Source organism: Condylura cristata, unplaced genomic scaffold (genome assembly GCF_000260355.1).
Source record: "Condylura cristata isolate star-nosed mole 26May11 unplaced genomic scaffold, ConCri1.0 scaffold00019, whole genome shotgun sequence".
NCBI lineage: Eukaryota > Metazoa > Chordata > Mammalia > Eulipotyphla > Talpidae > Condylura > Condylura cristata.
The window spans coordinates 23911472-23927835 of record NW_004567120.1 but is presented as its reverse complement, the minus strand read 5'-3'; the positions used below and the strand labels follow the sequence as shown (position 1 = coordinate 23927835).

The 16364-nt window shown below is 42.0% G+C and overlaps 1 protein-coding gene across 2 annotated transcripts in view; it reads left to right on the top strand.

The window, feature by feature from the left end:
* Positions 1 to 16364, top strand: part of TMEM255A (transmembrane protein 255A) — a 56031-nt gene that overhangs the window by 36093 nt on the left and 3574 nt on the right. For both annotated transcript variants that reach the window (XM_004685759.2, XM_004685760.2), the window contains one exon: positions 5175 to 5318. In XM_004685759.2, coding sequence (XP_004685816.1) covers positions 5175 to 5318 — 144 coding nt within the window. The remainder of the gene's footprint in view (positions 1 to 5174; positions 5319 to 16364) is intronic.

Genomic DNA, 16364 nt, shown 5'->3' with positions numbered 1-16364 from the left:
GGTAATGTCATCAACCTGCAAATATTTCTTATTAATGTGAGTTGCCTGTGTTCTTTTTTAAAAAAGATATTTATGTGCACAAGAACTGGGGTACAAGCCTGAGGCACAGGGGTGGTGAGAGGATTCACCAGAGTCAGAGTAGGGAGCAGAACAGGCATATGGACTGAAATACACTGCTGAGGGGAGCAGCGAGCAAGACAAGAGAGGTCAGCCATGCCATGTGGGTCAGCTCCCTGGCTGGGTATTGAACTCGTGCTGCAGTGGCTGTGGATAGTTTCATAGTGCTGTGCTTTATCCCTCTGCACCACCAGGGAGGCCTCCTGAGTTGCCTGTGTTCTTTAGATACATCCTGGGGGTGAGTGGAGGTGGGAGAGTGTTCACAGTTCTCCTATTCATGCTGGCTATACAAACATAGCCTCTGTGTGTGTGTGTGTGTGTGAGTGTGTGTGTGTAGGCATGCGAGTGTGCACACGTGCACACACACTTAGTTTCCATCTGGGTAGTTTTTCCCCTTACAGATTTTGGGAGAGATGGATGAAAACATTTTGAAGCTACAGGTAAGAGTAATTACAGTGTCTCCCACTCCCCAACATTCATCCTGGAGTTTTTCCAGAAAGACCATCTGGGCCCTTTTCTTTCCACATTTGAATGACCAGCCCTAGGCTAAGCTGCTTGCCAGATTGTGTCCTTAACAGATTGTGGTCTTCAGTCTCAGGCTCCCTAGCTTTCTTTTCAGCTCTTTCAGTATTGTGAGAGGCTGCAAAGGCTTCTGGGGCTCAGCACCAGTGGCTCCTTCATCAACATAGACCCCTCCTTCCTTTGCTTTTCAAGCGTTTCTGAGCACTTGCTTATTTCATAAGCCTGGGTATCTGAGTATGTGGATAATAGCTTAAGTCCTAAGGTCATCAGCCTGGCTTCATTCTGGAGTAGAATCACCCACGGGGCTTAAAAAAAAAAAAACCCAGATGCTTCAGCTTCTCCTCCAGGGTTGATTAACTTGGTCCAGATGGTCTAGATGGGAGCCAGGATCGAGGTCTGCTGGTTTAAAGGAATGTCCCACAGGTACTCAGGGAAATATTTGATGCCCCAAAGGAGCAGTGTTCCTCTGCCCCCTGGAATGATGCAGGTAGGTAGGCCCTGAGCTGTTTCTGGCCCATTTTAGGTCCCCAAGGAACTGGAACCTGAAAGGCAGTTTGTAAACTGGAGCCTGGACTTTCCAGAGGATGAGGAAAAGGAAGTGAAAGGTGGAACGGGACAGGGGCAAGGAAAAGTCTAAGCAGTTTGGGGTAACCAGTCCCCAGCAAAACCAGGGTGACTGCAAATAGTTTGTGTTCCAGCTGGTGATTCTAAGTCAAGAGAAGCCCCTCCCTGCCAAGTCCAGACCTGTGCTTCTCTTTTCTCTCCCCTCTCTCACATCTGCTTTTCTCGTTCCTGTGCCCCTCCCCCCAGTTGGGGAGCCCAAGCATGAAGGGACAGGGAAGCATCAACACCAAGGGTGCTTGCTGGGCTCCTGTTAGGAGAGTCAGGGCAGAGGTGACAGGTGAAAGCAGCGGCATTGTGTAGACGCTGGGCCGCTGTGCCTGGCAGAGAGGCTCCCTGGGTTGGCAAATTGAGGAGATGGTACAAGAGGATGGGTGTTCGGAGTTCCCTGAGCCATTCCTAGAGCTTTCAGACTCTAGGGCACAGCGGCCGGGCTACCCTGATGCCCAGATGTTGTGAGTGGTGGCTATATGGGAGACTCTATGGGGTTCCTGCGGGGACATGTACGATCATCAGTTGACCATAGATGTATGTATGGATCTGGGCATTTCAAAGTGATCTTAGATTTCTAGGGGAAATGTGTTCATAGTCTGTCCCCCAATAGGTGGCAGCAATAGCCCTCTATCTCTACAAAGTGCTTTTGCCCAATTACTTTCTTCAGTCCTCACCACTAAGACTACCTTGTGAGGTATGCTGCCCCTGCACTTAACAAGGAGGCAGCAGGTCAACAGAGGTCAAGTGATATGTCCAGAGCAAAATAGCCATGCCTGGGACCAGAGCCCAGGTCTGTCAGATGCCAGAACCTTTGTTCTTTCTAGTCCATCTTCACTGCTCCAAACTAGCATTTGGATAACCCTTTGTGCTTTACAAGTGTTCTAACAGACATTACCTCCTTTGTTTAGTTGCTTTAATTAAAAATAAAAAAAGCAAGTTGCCTTCAACTGTTGGGAGATTCTGTAGTGATAAAGGAGGTGGGTGAGGGAAGAACTGAGCATCAGCGGCACAGAAAATCCTGCACCATCAACCAGTTAAGCCTAAATGAAATCCTTCGTCTAGGTGAACATGGGTTTGGTGACCTGTGCTGTGTCTCCTCCCTGAGCAGAATGCCCTGGGGTCTGCAGGGAGGCCTAGGGGTGCTGGCTTATGAAAGGCCTTCCTTGGGGGCGAGGCAGCTCTGAGCTGACATTCTTCCATAGGATGAGCTAGGAGCCACGTTGCCAGGGTTGTGTGATCCTGAAAAGAAAAAAAGAGATGGCTTCACTCCCTGAGCAGAGGTGTTTGATGGAAAGGATCTTGTGGAAATGTGTGATGAAGTGTTTGTCTACCAAATATATACGGACTTGAGATCAACCTTTAGAAAGTGGCTATAACTTGAGATCTTGACATTTTCTCTTAATTGATGTCTGCTTTATGATAAAATTGGGGATACAAGCAGCAAACATCCCGAAGTCGGCAAGTATTGTGTCAGAATAAACTTTGTTGTCCAGGCAAGACTGGTTTACACAATTTCCTGTACTCCTAACCCATTGTTTCACTGAAGCTCAGAATGCCACTGATGAATAATAGGGTGTCACAACTGAAGCCCAAAAATGTTAACAGAAACACATACAAACTCTGATAGACACAAAGGCAGAGGCCAAATTTATTGTAAAATTGGAATTATTGATTTAAAACAAAACCAGACCGTTACTTGGGCACATCTCTTTTGTCCCTTCCTTGCCAAACTCTTCACATCACCTCCCTCTGTACCTTCTTCTTTTCATTTTGTTGCTTTGTCCATTTCCTCTGTATCATCTGCTTTCCACTCTCTTCTCTGTAGTTTTCCTGTGCTCATTTAATCTTTCCTTCGTGTTTCTTGTTTCTTTCTCATAGTCAACTTAATTTCAACAATCACCCTGGGACCCTGACCCCACTGAACACAGACAGTCCCACAGATAATAGTTTACATTGTGAGGTTGTTTCTCCAAGGTTAGGCTTAGTTTGTCTGCATAGAACTGGTTTCATTTTCCAAGAGCAGGAGAGGATGTATTTTTAATTGACAGAAGGCAAAGTGAAAATGACTTCTGGGACTTCCCCAGAAAGGAAACTTCTTAGAATTCTGGTAGAGAGGTAAGGGCATTTTTTAGCACTCTACCTTTGTGAAAGGAGCCAGTCCTTGGCATGATCAAGAGCTCAACTCCTTCTTACATTAGAGAGGTTGACAAGCATTTCTTTCTCTGGCTGTCTGTGAGCTGCATCTGAGTGACTTGAGATTTGTAGCTCTTCAGAAGTCCTAGAGATGTAAACAGTAACGTACTCTAAGGAAGGGAGCAAAGATCTGTGTTGAAACTTGCTGCAAGGGAGTTCTACCCTGCCAGCACCCCAACACGGTTTCCTGTGCCACTGCCAAAGCCTGCCCACACATTTTCATCACTTGAGAGGAAACTTCTGCTTTCCATTACCATGGAGGAGATGCGTGTCAGAAACAAGACACATTGACTTTGCGAACATTACTAGATTACCCGTTGGAATGAAGGCTGTATCAGTAACCCAGAATATGGAAACTAAATTAGTCCACACCTGGACCCACATGGCAGTCCTAAGGTACAAAGCGCAGTGAATAATGAGCAGTGATGGCATCCTTTAGCAGTGTTTTGGCCTCTGTTGTAAGCTGGATCCCCATCTGGCACAAGATTCATTTTAACTGGAAGGGCTGGACACATCACCATGTTGTAAATAGAACACCCTTGTATTAAATTTTTCCTGCATTATTTTGTTTGCTGAAGGAAGATAGGGAGGGAGGGCAGAATCATTCAGTACAGCGCTTGGTCTTCATCATTTCTGTGCACACTAAGGTTTTTGCCTCCAGCCTACACGACTGATGAGAGAAAATACCTTGACATTGGCATGAGGGCTCCTGGACAAGGATGGAATCCACAGACATCCTCACAGAGTCCACAAGCTCCTCGTAATGCATTTCTGCCGCAGCAATAGAAGTGGCTCTGATTTTGTATCTCGGGTCTTATTTCTTTCTTTTTAAAAACGACATAAATGTAACATTTCGACTTTTCAATAGGATTTTATAGGGCTTTTCAAAATAATGAGTTGGGAATGACACAAGAAATGCTTACTAGTTGGAAGAACTTTGGGTACATAATAAAGGGTGAAGCGTGCCCCCTTGCCTTCTAATCACCCTATGTTCCCCAAAGATAGCTACAGTTCATAGTTGGGAATCCTTTCAGATTAATTTCTTTGCTTTTACATACATAGTAAGTGTTTGGGTCCTTGGAGCCGTCTAAGTTTACAGTAAAACTGAGAAGAACATATAGAGATTTCCCATGTACCTTTTGCCCCCACATATAAAGCCTCGCCCGTGATCAACACCCTCCACCAGAATGGTGCATTTGTTACCATGGAGAAACCTAGACTGGCATGTCAAAATCACCAAATGTTCACCACTTCCCTGAGGGCTCACTCTCGGGATTGTGCATCCTAAGGGTCTGGGCAAATATATAATGACCTTATATAATGACCAAATATAGAACGACATCATTATATCATACAGTATCATTTTGCTGCCCCCAAACTCCTCTGTGCTCTGCTTATTCATCCCTTCCCTTAGCCCCAACCATGGCAACCACTAACCTTTTCATTGCCTCCATATTTTTGCTGGTGGCCTCTTTTGTTTAATTTCAATATAATGGTTAATGTTTACATCATCTTGTGCTTTTTTCCATCTCAGTTGTAATTCCTACGGGTCTTTTTTTTTTTTTTTCAATTTAATACATCATAGGTAGCTTTCACTGGCACTAACAACATGTTCCAGACAGCATCATTATTGACAGCTGCCTGGTCTTGCCCAGTATGGACACCCACAGCTTGTTTAACCATTCTCCGATGGATGACATTTGTTTCTAATTTGTGTTTTTCTGCAGAACCCCACTCTCCCGGCTCTGAACTGTTCTGTTGAAAATGCCCATCCAACTGTTTCCTACTACGCGCGTCCTCAAGTGGCGTCCTACAACACGTACTATCACAGCCCTCCTCACCTACCACCATATTCTGCATATGACTTCCAGGTATGTCTTGAGAAAGGAAGAATGCTCAATCACCCCTGCTCCCACTCATGCTCTCTGTTCTCTTCCCAGTTGTGAAGCCTGCCTGGTATGGATGGGGCAGCTGGACTCTCTGTCCCTGATGGCCTTTAGATGCCTGTGGTACCAGCGACTCACTTAAGGACCACATGGGCAGGTGCCAGTGTGAGAGATGAGGAGAGCAGGAAAGACACACGGAGAAGAAACAGAAATGGGTGAAAAGGGGTGGGAAGGAGATGGGATCAAGGTGTCCCAAGTTGCCTTGACCTACACCAGGAGGAATATGGTTTGGCTGGGGAATAGTGGCTTGTTAATACGTTGCCATGACCACAGTGGATTTGCCTCTGCCACAGGAAGAGGCCTGGTCCTGTTTCTTAGCACAGGACATCCTGAGTCACACCAGGCTTTCAAGTCAATCTGTAAGGAGGAAAGAGTCTCCACTTTTTCTCCAGATCTTCTAACCAGGACTACACAGAGAAAATATTTTTATAACCCCTGCTTCTCTTTTCTGCCCTATTATCACATAGGTCAGAAATAGTGTAAATAGTGTTACGAATTTCCACTCTCCCCTTGCCCTTTTTAGCTGAGACTAGGAACAACAGAAAAAAAAAAAAAAAAAAAAAAGGCACTTAACTGAAAGGATTCATTGTGTGCAGATCTTTGCACTAAGCCCTTGCAGAAAACAAATGAGATAGTCCTTTAGGCATTTACAGTGATTGTAAACCCTTCACCACAGAAGACGGGGCCATGCTAAAATCTAGTTAATTCATAATTTGCAGACCAAAGGAAATACCTGTGAAATGACGGAAGCACAATGAAGTCGCTTCTGTTGACAAAGAGTCCATGAATGCTCCAAGGGAACATAAAGGGAGACTGTTGGGGTGCTTGATTAACCAGCCAGCTTAGGAACACAACCTAATTTGGAGACAATCTAGTTTCAGCTTCAGCTCAACAAAATAATTGAAACTGAAATGCTCCATTTAGTTAAAGGCATACTTTTGTTTGGCTGGGGGGGAGGTCTAGAGCGCTATTTGCAATAGAAATATATACTGTGTCAACATGGACTTGTTCACTTTTATAAAATATAGCACTAGAATAAGGTTCTAGAATAATTTGTGAAAGTTTGGAAAAATAATGTTAGAATTTGTTTTAAAGTCTACTAAATTCACACTATCCCTTATACCTGTTTGGCTCTTGCTCCCTCCTTCTTCCTCTTCCCTGGAAACCTTTTATTTACAAGTGTCCACTAATTTTTATGAGTATTTGCTTTGTCTGATTTTCCTCTATGTCAATATCCATTATTTGTCTTTGTCACGCTGACTAAGACTTTTCTCTGTTCAATGAGCACCTTAAGGAGGAACAGTAGTCTCCCTGGTGAGGGCAGTTACAAACTCTAAGATAGGAAGTCCCTGTCTCATATGGAGCCATCTTTCTGTTCCCCGTTTCTTATTCAAATACTACCCCAAGAAGGAAAACAAGATTGATAGTGGCAGTGGTGACTCAGGCTTCTGTTTTCAGTGCAATCAATGTTTACACCATATTCCCATGTGCCAGACACATGGGTGTAGATATTAAATGAGACACGGGCTTTGGCTTGGGGGTGGGCAGGGGACAAACAAGTAAATGGAATATTTTCCAGAGTGTTATAAAACCCAGAAACAAGTTAGGGAACCCAATGAGGGGTTACAAATCAAGTCATAACATACTGGCGGCTCACAGCAGGGAGTTCAGGCATTTGTGACAGATTGTGCTTTTAAAAAATTTTATATGTATATATTTTGTACATCATTCTTCATTTTGTACATTTTTTCATCTCGGTTGTAATCCCCATGGACATCCCACCACCAGTTCACCCATGTACCATCACCATAGTCCCGTGTGTTCTTCCTGCCCCCATTTTGACCCTGTTCCCCTTTCCACCCAAGTAGAATGTCTCTGGTTTATAGTGTTCGTTGATTTTCATTTTTACTTTATTACAACTGCTTTTTTACCCTGATCCCTTACACTTCTGCTATGAGTGAAACCATCTGGTATTTTTCTTTTTCTTTCTGGCTTATTTTCACTAAGCATGATCCCTTTCAGCTCCATCTGTGTTGCCACAAATGGCATGAGTTTATCTTTTTTGATTGCTGAATAGTATACCATTGTGTATATATACAACATATTCTTGATGCAGTCATCTATTTTTGGGCATTTGGGTTGATTCCATATCTTACCGATTCTAAATAATGCAGCAGTAAACACAGTAAAAGCAGTAAACGAGGTGCAGGCATCATTTTGAATTAATGTTTTTTGTGTCCTTTGGGTAAATACCTAGGAGTCGAATTGCTGGGTCATATGGAAGCTCCATTTTTAATAGTTTGCGAAACCTCCAGGCAACTTTCCATAGTGGCTGGACCAGTTTCCATTCCACCATCAGTGTAGGAGGCTTCCTCTTTCTCCACATCATTGCCAGCATTTGTTGTTGCTAGTTTTTTGTAATATGTGCCATTCTCACTGAATGGTATCTCATGGTAGTTTCGATTTGCATTTCCCTTATTACAAGTGATGTTAAACAATTTCTCATATGCTTGTTGGCCATCTGCATTTCCTCTTCTTTGAAGAAGTATCCTTTTAGCACTTGTGCCCATTTTTTTTGATGGGGTTGTTCACTTTATTTTGGTTGAGTTTTATCAGCTCTTTGTATATCTTTGTGATCAGTCCGTTATTATTAGTATTGTGTTCAAGTTTTTGTTTCCCAACAGTGGGATGTCTCTTTCTTTTGTGCAATGTCTCTTTTACTGTACAGAAGCTCCTTAACTTGATGTAGTCCCAGTTGTTTATCCTCTCTAGTTGTTTATCACTATCCTTGACTTGGGTGATATATCTTTAAAGATGTTACTGAGGTGTATATCTTGCAGTGTTTCACCAATATTTTCTTCTATATATTTAATGGTTTCATTTCAGATCTTATGTCTAGTTCTTTAATCCATATTTTGTTTTGTGTATGGTGGATTTAGTAATCTAGCTTCTTTTTTTTTTTTTTTTTTTTTTTTTGCTCATAGTAGCCCAGCTTTCCCAGCACCACTTGTTAAACAAACTTTCTTTGTTCCATTGCATATAATATAATTTGCTCTTTTGTCAAAGATGAACTGTCCATAAAACTGTGGGTTTATATCTGAGTCAATATTTGTTCTATTTCTTTGAAGACTATCATTGAGATTTTTACTGGAATAGTGTTAAATCTGTACATTGCTTTTGGTAGGGTGGCCATTTTAATGATGTTAATTCTTCTGATCCACTAATAGGGTATGTCTTACCATTTCTTTGTATCGTCTTTTATTTCTTTTAACAGTGCTTTATAATTGTCTTTGTATAGGTCTTTTACAGTTTTGTTAAGTTTATTCCCATGTATTTGATTTTTTTGTTTCACTTGTAAAGGGATGGTCTTTTTGACCATCACAATGTATAGGAAGGCTACTGACCTTTGTGTGTTAATTTTATATCCTGCTAATTTACTAAACTGGTTAATTGTTTTGATTATTTTTCTATGGAGTTTCTAGGGATTTACATGTAATTTATCATATCATCTGCAAATAATGATAATTTTTCTACTTCTTTCCCATTTGGATTCCTTATATGCCTTTTTCCTGTTTTATTGCTCAGGCTAGGACTTCCAGGACTATGTTGAAGAGCAGTGGTGATAGTGGACATCCTTTTCTTGCTCCTGATTTTAAAGGAAAGGCTTTCAGCTTTTCTCCATTGAGGATAATATTGGCTGTGGGTTTGTCATATATGGCTTTTATCATGTTGAGGTATGTTCCTTCTGTTCCAAGAATTTCAAGGACCTTTATCATAAATAGATGCTGAAGGCATTTGTCAAATGCCTTCTCTACATCTATTGATTTGTTCATACGGTTTTTTTTGTTTTTGTTTTTGTTTATATGATGGATTACATTAATTGATTTTCAGATGTTGAACTATCCTTGTGCCCCTGGGATAAAACCCACTTGGTTGTGGTATATTATTCTTTAGATGCATTGTTGGATTCTGTTGGCTAAGATTTTATTGAGGATTTTTGCATCAGTTTTCATTAGAGAGATTGGTCTTAAGTTTTCTTTTTTGTGTGTTTTCTTTGTTAGGTTTTGGTATTAGTGTGATGTTGGCTTCATAGAAAGTATTTGGTAGTTTTCCTTCTTTCTCTATGTTTTGAATGAGTTTATGAAGAATAGGCACTTGTTCATTTCTGAATGTTTGGTAAAATTCATTTGTAAGTCCATCTGGTCCCGGGCTTTTGTTCTTGGAAAGGGTTTTTATTACTGCTTCAATTTCACTGCTTTTAATTGGCCCATTTAGTTGTTCTATTTCTTCTTTATCTAGCTTTGGATGATTGTAAAGTTGTAGGAATTTGTCCATCTCTTCTAGGTTGTTGAAATTGTTTGCATATAGTTGTTCATAGTATTCTGATTATTCTTTTGATTTCTGCTGTGTCTGTTGTGATTTCCATCATTTATGATCCTATTTATTTCTGCTTTCTCCAGTTTTTTTTTTTTTCCTTTACTTTTGTTTACTTTTTTGAAGAACCAACTTTTGGTTTTATTGATTTTTTTTTTTTCAGATTGCTTTCCTAACTTCTATTTCATTTATTTCTGCTTTGATTTTTATTATTTCCTTTCTTCTGCTGGCTTTTGGTTTTTTTGTTGTTGTTGTTGTTGTTGTTGTTGTTTTTTTTTTCCAGAGCTTGTATTTTATATATTTTTCTCTTATAACTGCTTTTAATGTGTCCCACAAGTTTTGGAGAGTTGTGTCCTCATTATCATTCTTCTCAAGGTATTTTTTTGAATTTCTTTTCTGATCTCCCCATTGATCCAATGGTCCTCTAGTAGTGTGGGTTTCTAGCTCCGCGAGGTAGGAGGGTGTCTTGCCTTCTTCACATGCTTTATTTCTAATTTGATTCCTTTATGATCAGAGAAAATAGTTGGTATGATTTCAGTCTTAGTGTATCTATTGATATTTGTCTTGTGTCTCAGAATGTGACCGACCCGTGTTCTGTAGATGGCTGTTAAGCCCAGAAGGCCCAGGTCCTTGTTTAGAGCTTTAGTGTCTTTGCATATGTTTTGTCTTGTTGACCTGTCCATTGTTGAGAGTGGCGTGTCGAACTCTCCTACTACATATGTATGTTCTCTAATGTATGTTTCATAGATGACAATAATTTCCTGATATATTTTTGTGCTCCTTCATTTGTTGAGTATATGTTGATAAGTGTTTTGTCTTCTTGCTGAATTGTCTCCTTAATCATAATGTAGTGGCTGTCTATGTCCCTTTGACCTTTTTTAGTTTGAAGTCTATTTGATCTGATATAAGAATAGCTATTCCTGCCTTCTTTTTTTTGTCCATTTGCTTGTATGATTTCCATCCTTTTACTTTCCATATATTTTTATCTTTTGTAGTGAAATATATTTCCTGGAGACAGCAAAAGGTTTGTTTCTGTATTTTAATCCAGCCTGCAACTCAGTGTCTTTTTATTGATGAGTTTAAAAACTGTTTACATTTAGAGTTAATATTGATACTCTAGTAACTATCTGCATTTGCCATTTTGTCTTTTTTTTTGTGATTTTATTCCTTGTTTTGATCTGTTATTGTTCATCCCTATATTGTTTTTGGCTTAAGGATTTCTTGTAATATTTTTTGAGTGGGGGTTTAGTTGTAACAAAATTATGGAGTTTCTGTTTGTCTGAGAATGTTCTTATTTTTTCTTTATAGAGGAAGGAACATTTCACAGGATAAAGTATTGTTGGTGGCATTTGATGTCTTGGAGCTTGTTGAATGTGTCCCTCCACTCTGTTCTTGCCCTTAGTGTTTCTTCTGAGAAGTCTGATGTTAGCCTGATCAGTTTTCCTTTATAGGTTATTTGTTTCTTCCCTCCTGTCAACTTCCATTATTTTTTCCTTGCCTTGGATTCTTGGGATCTTTACTATTATGTGTCTTGCTGTAGTTCTCCTTTTATCATGTGAGTGTGATGTTCTTCTTGCTTCTTGTATGTCTATTTCCATCTCCTTCATCATACTTGGGAAGTTCTCTTCAATTATCTCTGTGAATATTTTCTCGATTCTTTGGTCTTTCTCTTTACCTTCTAGAAGGCCTGTAACATTATATTTCCTTTCCTCATGGTGTCAGATAGCCCTCAAAGTGTTTCTTCATTTTTCCTTTTCACTTGTCTTTGCTTTTCTGTTTTGATTCTTTTTTTATTTCTGTGTCTTCGAGAGTACTGATCTGTCCTTCCGTTTCATCAATTCTGTTTTCATTGCTTTTCCCAGAATTTTTTGTCTCCTCCAGTAATCTTTTAATCTCCCATGTTCCTTTTATTTCATTTTTTAAGGCCTCATTTTTGTTCTTCAGTTCATCGATTATTTGTCTCCTATCATTTTTTCCTTTTCATCTTCTGTATGTTTGTTAGTCATGAGGATTCTAAGTTCTCTATCTGACAGGCAGAAAAGTTCTTCCACGTCATTGTTGTTGAGTTCTGGTGACTGATCTTTTTGTGGTGTGTTTTTCCCCTGTGAGCTTGCTTGTGATATTTGTATTTTTCCTTCTCCCTGTTGTTTGTTTCCAATTGAATAATTTGCATTGAGACACTGTGTTGCTGGTATTGGCCAGCATTTCTTCTGGGTGTTTATTCCTTCTGGGTTGCTGAGGATTGGTAGTCAGATCAAGTCTAGCACTAATGTGCCAATCCTCTGCAAGGGAAATGGCATTGTGAGTCTGATGATGAGTTCCATATCCGGTGAATCTCTCCCTCTGTATTTCCACTGTTCTATGGGGGCGGGGATTCCCAGCTTGCAGTTGTGGTTGGGGGATGCACACTCTTGTTGGTGGTGATGGTCCCACTATTGACTGGTTTCATTGGGGATGGTGTGCTGTGTGTTCCTGTTGGCAACAGCCCCACCTGCAGCCTGGTTTCCAAATTGTATGAGGTACTCTGTGCTAATAGTGACAAGCTCTGCTGCTGCCCAACTTCTAACTATGGCCTGGTGCTGAGTGCTGGCAGCCACACCCTGCCTGACCTCCACTCTCCATGGAACAACACCACTCAAGGCAGTCCCAGTGCTGCCTGGATTTTTAACTGTGGCGGAAACCTGTCTGCTTCAGCAGACTATGGTCTTCCCACTAATGGCCTGGTGCTGAGTGCTAACAGCCACACCCTGCCTGGATTACACTATCACAGAGAATAGCTACTCAAGGTGGTAGCACTGCTGCCCAGTTTCTGGCTGTGGCAGGGATTCAGGTGTTCCCACAGGCTGTGGCCAGGCCTCTGCCCTCTCCCCCACTGTGGCAAGTAGGCTGAGTTTTATCTTTCCCACAGGTCTCACCCCCACCCACAGTCGCCAGTCAGCGTCACATCAGTTCTAAGTCATAGGCTTGGGATGTGCCATAGTTCTGCTCCCTTCCACATGAATTTCACCTTTGTTTCACCTTCTGGAATTTTTAGATGCTTCAGTTTTCCCCAGTTGCTTTCAGGTTTTTTTCTCTGCTTTTTCTTTCCCTGATTGAGGTATTCTGGATTTGTGGGTGGAGATGGATGGAAGAGTTCCTGGTCAATATCTCCTACTTCTTTCTTCCTCCATTTCTCTCACCTTCCTCCTGCTTTCTTTGGGTCACCAGTCCTATCCAAAATGTCTGAGTCCTGACTGGACTTTGCTGTAATTACTCCTTTATTTATTATATCTAAGAGAGGACTCAATCCCAGTGACTCTTTGCAGCCATATTGGTGTTGTCAAAGGCTACTTTTTATAATAGCTCTCATTCATTGAGTGCTTACTGTATGCCATGCATTATGCTAAATGCTTTTGTCATCTCATTTAGTCCTTGAGGGGAATACTCTTGTTATTGCCATTTTTAAGATGACCTGACTGAGTCATGGAATTTTCTAAAGTCACAGAGATAGCAAGTACAAAGATTAGAATCTAGGTCTGACTGACTCCAGAGACTGGCTTGGGGGATTCTTTGGAGCAGCTGTAAGATTGAACATAGCTGTGTTCCCCAGTTAGTGTTAGGACTTTAATACCTTTCTTCAATTGGTTTAAATTATGAGCTTTCTAGCCTTGACTCAGAAAGGGTCTCTTTACACTTCCTTGTTACAGTATTAAATTGCTCCCTACTTTAGGTCTCCAGGCACTTTCTCTTTCAAGGTTCAAGCTGTGTTTTGGGTGCCCTTTTTGGAGTCTTGATAACTATATGGTGTGGGCTTTGAGGGGTATGCTTTTAAGTGATTGGTTTCCCCCTAGAACTTAAATGGTATTTCACTTTAGTGTTTAAGCTTTCTTTTGTTTGCCAAGTTCCATTTCATTACAGTTTCACAGGAGGAAATACCAGTTTCTACCCAAGAAAGCCAAAAGGACAGGGAAGCATCTGCTTATGTTCCCACATAAATAGAAAGCAGTCAGCAAAATGTACAGCAGCTCTGACAATAAAACCACCAAAGCACAAACCTGCCACAAAAAAAAAAAAAAAAAGGCCAGAGGTCCTTATGGTCTCTTCTCAAATTGCAAAAGGGCCCACATTACAGCAGGAAAACTGACCTTTTCTAGTCTTTCTTCTGAACTACTTCCTCATTCTGGACATTTCCAAATGGGACTATTTCTGTGCCTTTGGGTTTGAAGACTTCTCTTTCCTTATTACCCTGAGGCCCATAAAAGGAAGAGGAAAGAAAATTTGTTTTAACCCCTTATAGCCATGCCCCTTTTGGGTAACTGGCCAGTTAGGAAGCTTGGGAGACACTCCTTGTGCTGAGACACAAATGAAGCCATGGGTCTGGTCTGCTGGTCCAGAGGGTGTTCTAAGTGCTGAGCTTGGAGAAACCGGACACTGTCACACATTGAATTCCAAGGTGTCTGTGTTTCTAATGAACTCCTCATCCCCCAAAGCAGCAAGGCTGTCCACAGAGACCTCCTTCACCTCCTTGCTCATCAACCCTGTGCTCACTTTCCTTGCCTTTGTGCTCATTCCCCTTTGCCCATACTTCTGCTTCAGCTCAGCCAGGTCAGTTCCTTCTGCTGCTGGGAAATTTAACTCTGTGTAGCTGGGGGTAAACCCCTTAAGGATTCCAGCCATAACTTATAGTCTCACATACCAGGCCAATCCCAGTACTTTGGTTTAACCCTGGACTTGTCTCTTTCCTGTGTAGTCAATGAATTGCCATGTGTAGCTTAATACAAAAATCTCAGTTTAGGCAAAATGCAAGTGTCTCCATTTATGCTCTTTATTAAATCATATGAGTATATACTATATCTTTGCCTTTGCCACTAAAAGATGGCCCATTATAAATTGGACCCAGTTAACAAAGGATTGCTATGATCCTGGAGGAGGCATTCTATGGCAAAGGTTGCTGCTTCCACTCAACTTTTTCCTTTTCAACTTTTCCCTTTTATTTTCTCTCTCCTGCTAAGTTCTCCCATTCTTCTACTTTTCCTTGTTTCTGATTCCCTCTTTTCCTTCTTTCATTTGCTCTTCACTGCATCTCTCAAACCTCAGCCTTCTGGGGCAGAATCAGTCAGGAGGAGAGGGGAGAGGAGAGAGAATGCAAAGAACTAAGAGAGCCTGGATTTATCCCTTGGGACACAGCATCTTTAACTGGCCACTTTTATCACCTGGCCAGTTCCAGGGCTCTTCCCAGTGCCACTGCTTGAAGAGAGGCACATAGCCTGACAGAAGAGCACATTGATCTTGAAGAATGGAGGCTGGCCTTCAGGCAGAGGAGGAGCAGGCTAAAGTGGAAGAGGAGGGTGCATGTGCCCTGAAAGGGTGGTGCTTCTCATTTAGTGCCATCAACCTCAAGGGCACCCAAGTCTCTGAGAAGCAGCACACGTGTGAGTTGAGTAGGCTCTGCAGAAGGCTATTTAGATGCTTTGTGGTATGTGTAGATTCAGAGCTCTGTTCTTCTAACCTGCCTGTCCCATGAGTAAAGTCCACTCACAGGCAGGAACCAAAATGCACCAGGCCAGTTCCCCAGCTGCAACAAGGCCAAATCCTTCCCAAGGTGCCTGCCCGTTGCTAGGAAACTCCACACTGGTACTGTGGGCCTTTTTCCCCCAAAACCTCAAGGGTGTGTGGACTGCAGCCAGTTAGCTCCCTAGCTCTGCCAGAAGGCCTTCAATTTTATTCTTAAGATACCCAGCATCCTCACAGTGAAGGGAGAGTCATCCCGCTCCCTTCCCCCCAATATTTCTCAAACATGAAACTGAGAAGGAAAAAGCTGAAGGCTGTTGTGCCGCCTCCCCTTTTATTATCAAAGCACACGACTGCTCCCCACAGCAGCTGCTGCCCACAAAAGCCTTTTAATGCCTCTTGGACAGAACTGTCTATAGCCGCACTGTAGGAGACAGCCCCTCCCTTCTGCAGCCGGGAACACCTAAAGCTGGCCTCGCCTCCCACACGTTCACCATCCTGCAGTGGGATTTAGTGTGCCTGGGCACAGTTCTTATTCCTGGTAGGTTTTTGTTCTCTTTAGTTAAGGAGCGACCATTCTCAGTTGAAGAAAGCACCAGCTAAAGGAGAGTTGGGAGGAGAAACAAAGAGTTGGGAAATGAGGGAATCATAATACCGGTATCTTAAGTACATCTTCTTGGACGGAGGAGAAAATGTGAGATTGTAGAAAGGAATCTGTCTTGTTTTGAGTCCAGTGCTTAAGTTCTCTTGCCTTTAAAGGCTCTGCAGTCTCTGTACCCTGTCATTCCTTCACTTGGGATGAAATAATGGATGGGGGAAATGGCAGCCTCTGTCTCTGCTCAGTCCTAACGTGTGGCTTAAGAGACAGATAAGTCAGTGTCTCGGGCAAGCCCCAGAAATCTGAACAACCCTTTTTATGGATGCAGAAGTCAGGACTGGGGACAAGGAGACTCAGCACCTGGACTCGGAACAACAGAAACCTCAAGTTAAAGCTGACCCTAGATTGTTCCAGACCTGAAAAGATAACATGATCTACTGAGACTCTGGCTAGAACAAAGTAAAGGTGTGATCTCCTCAAGCAGCACTTGAACTCTTGAGAAATTTTGG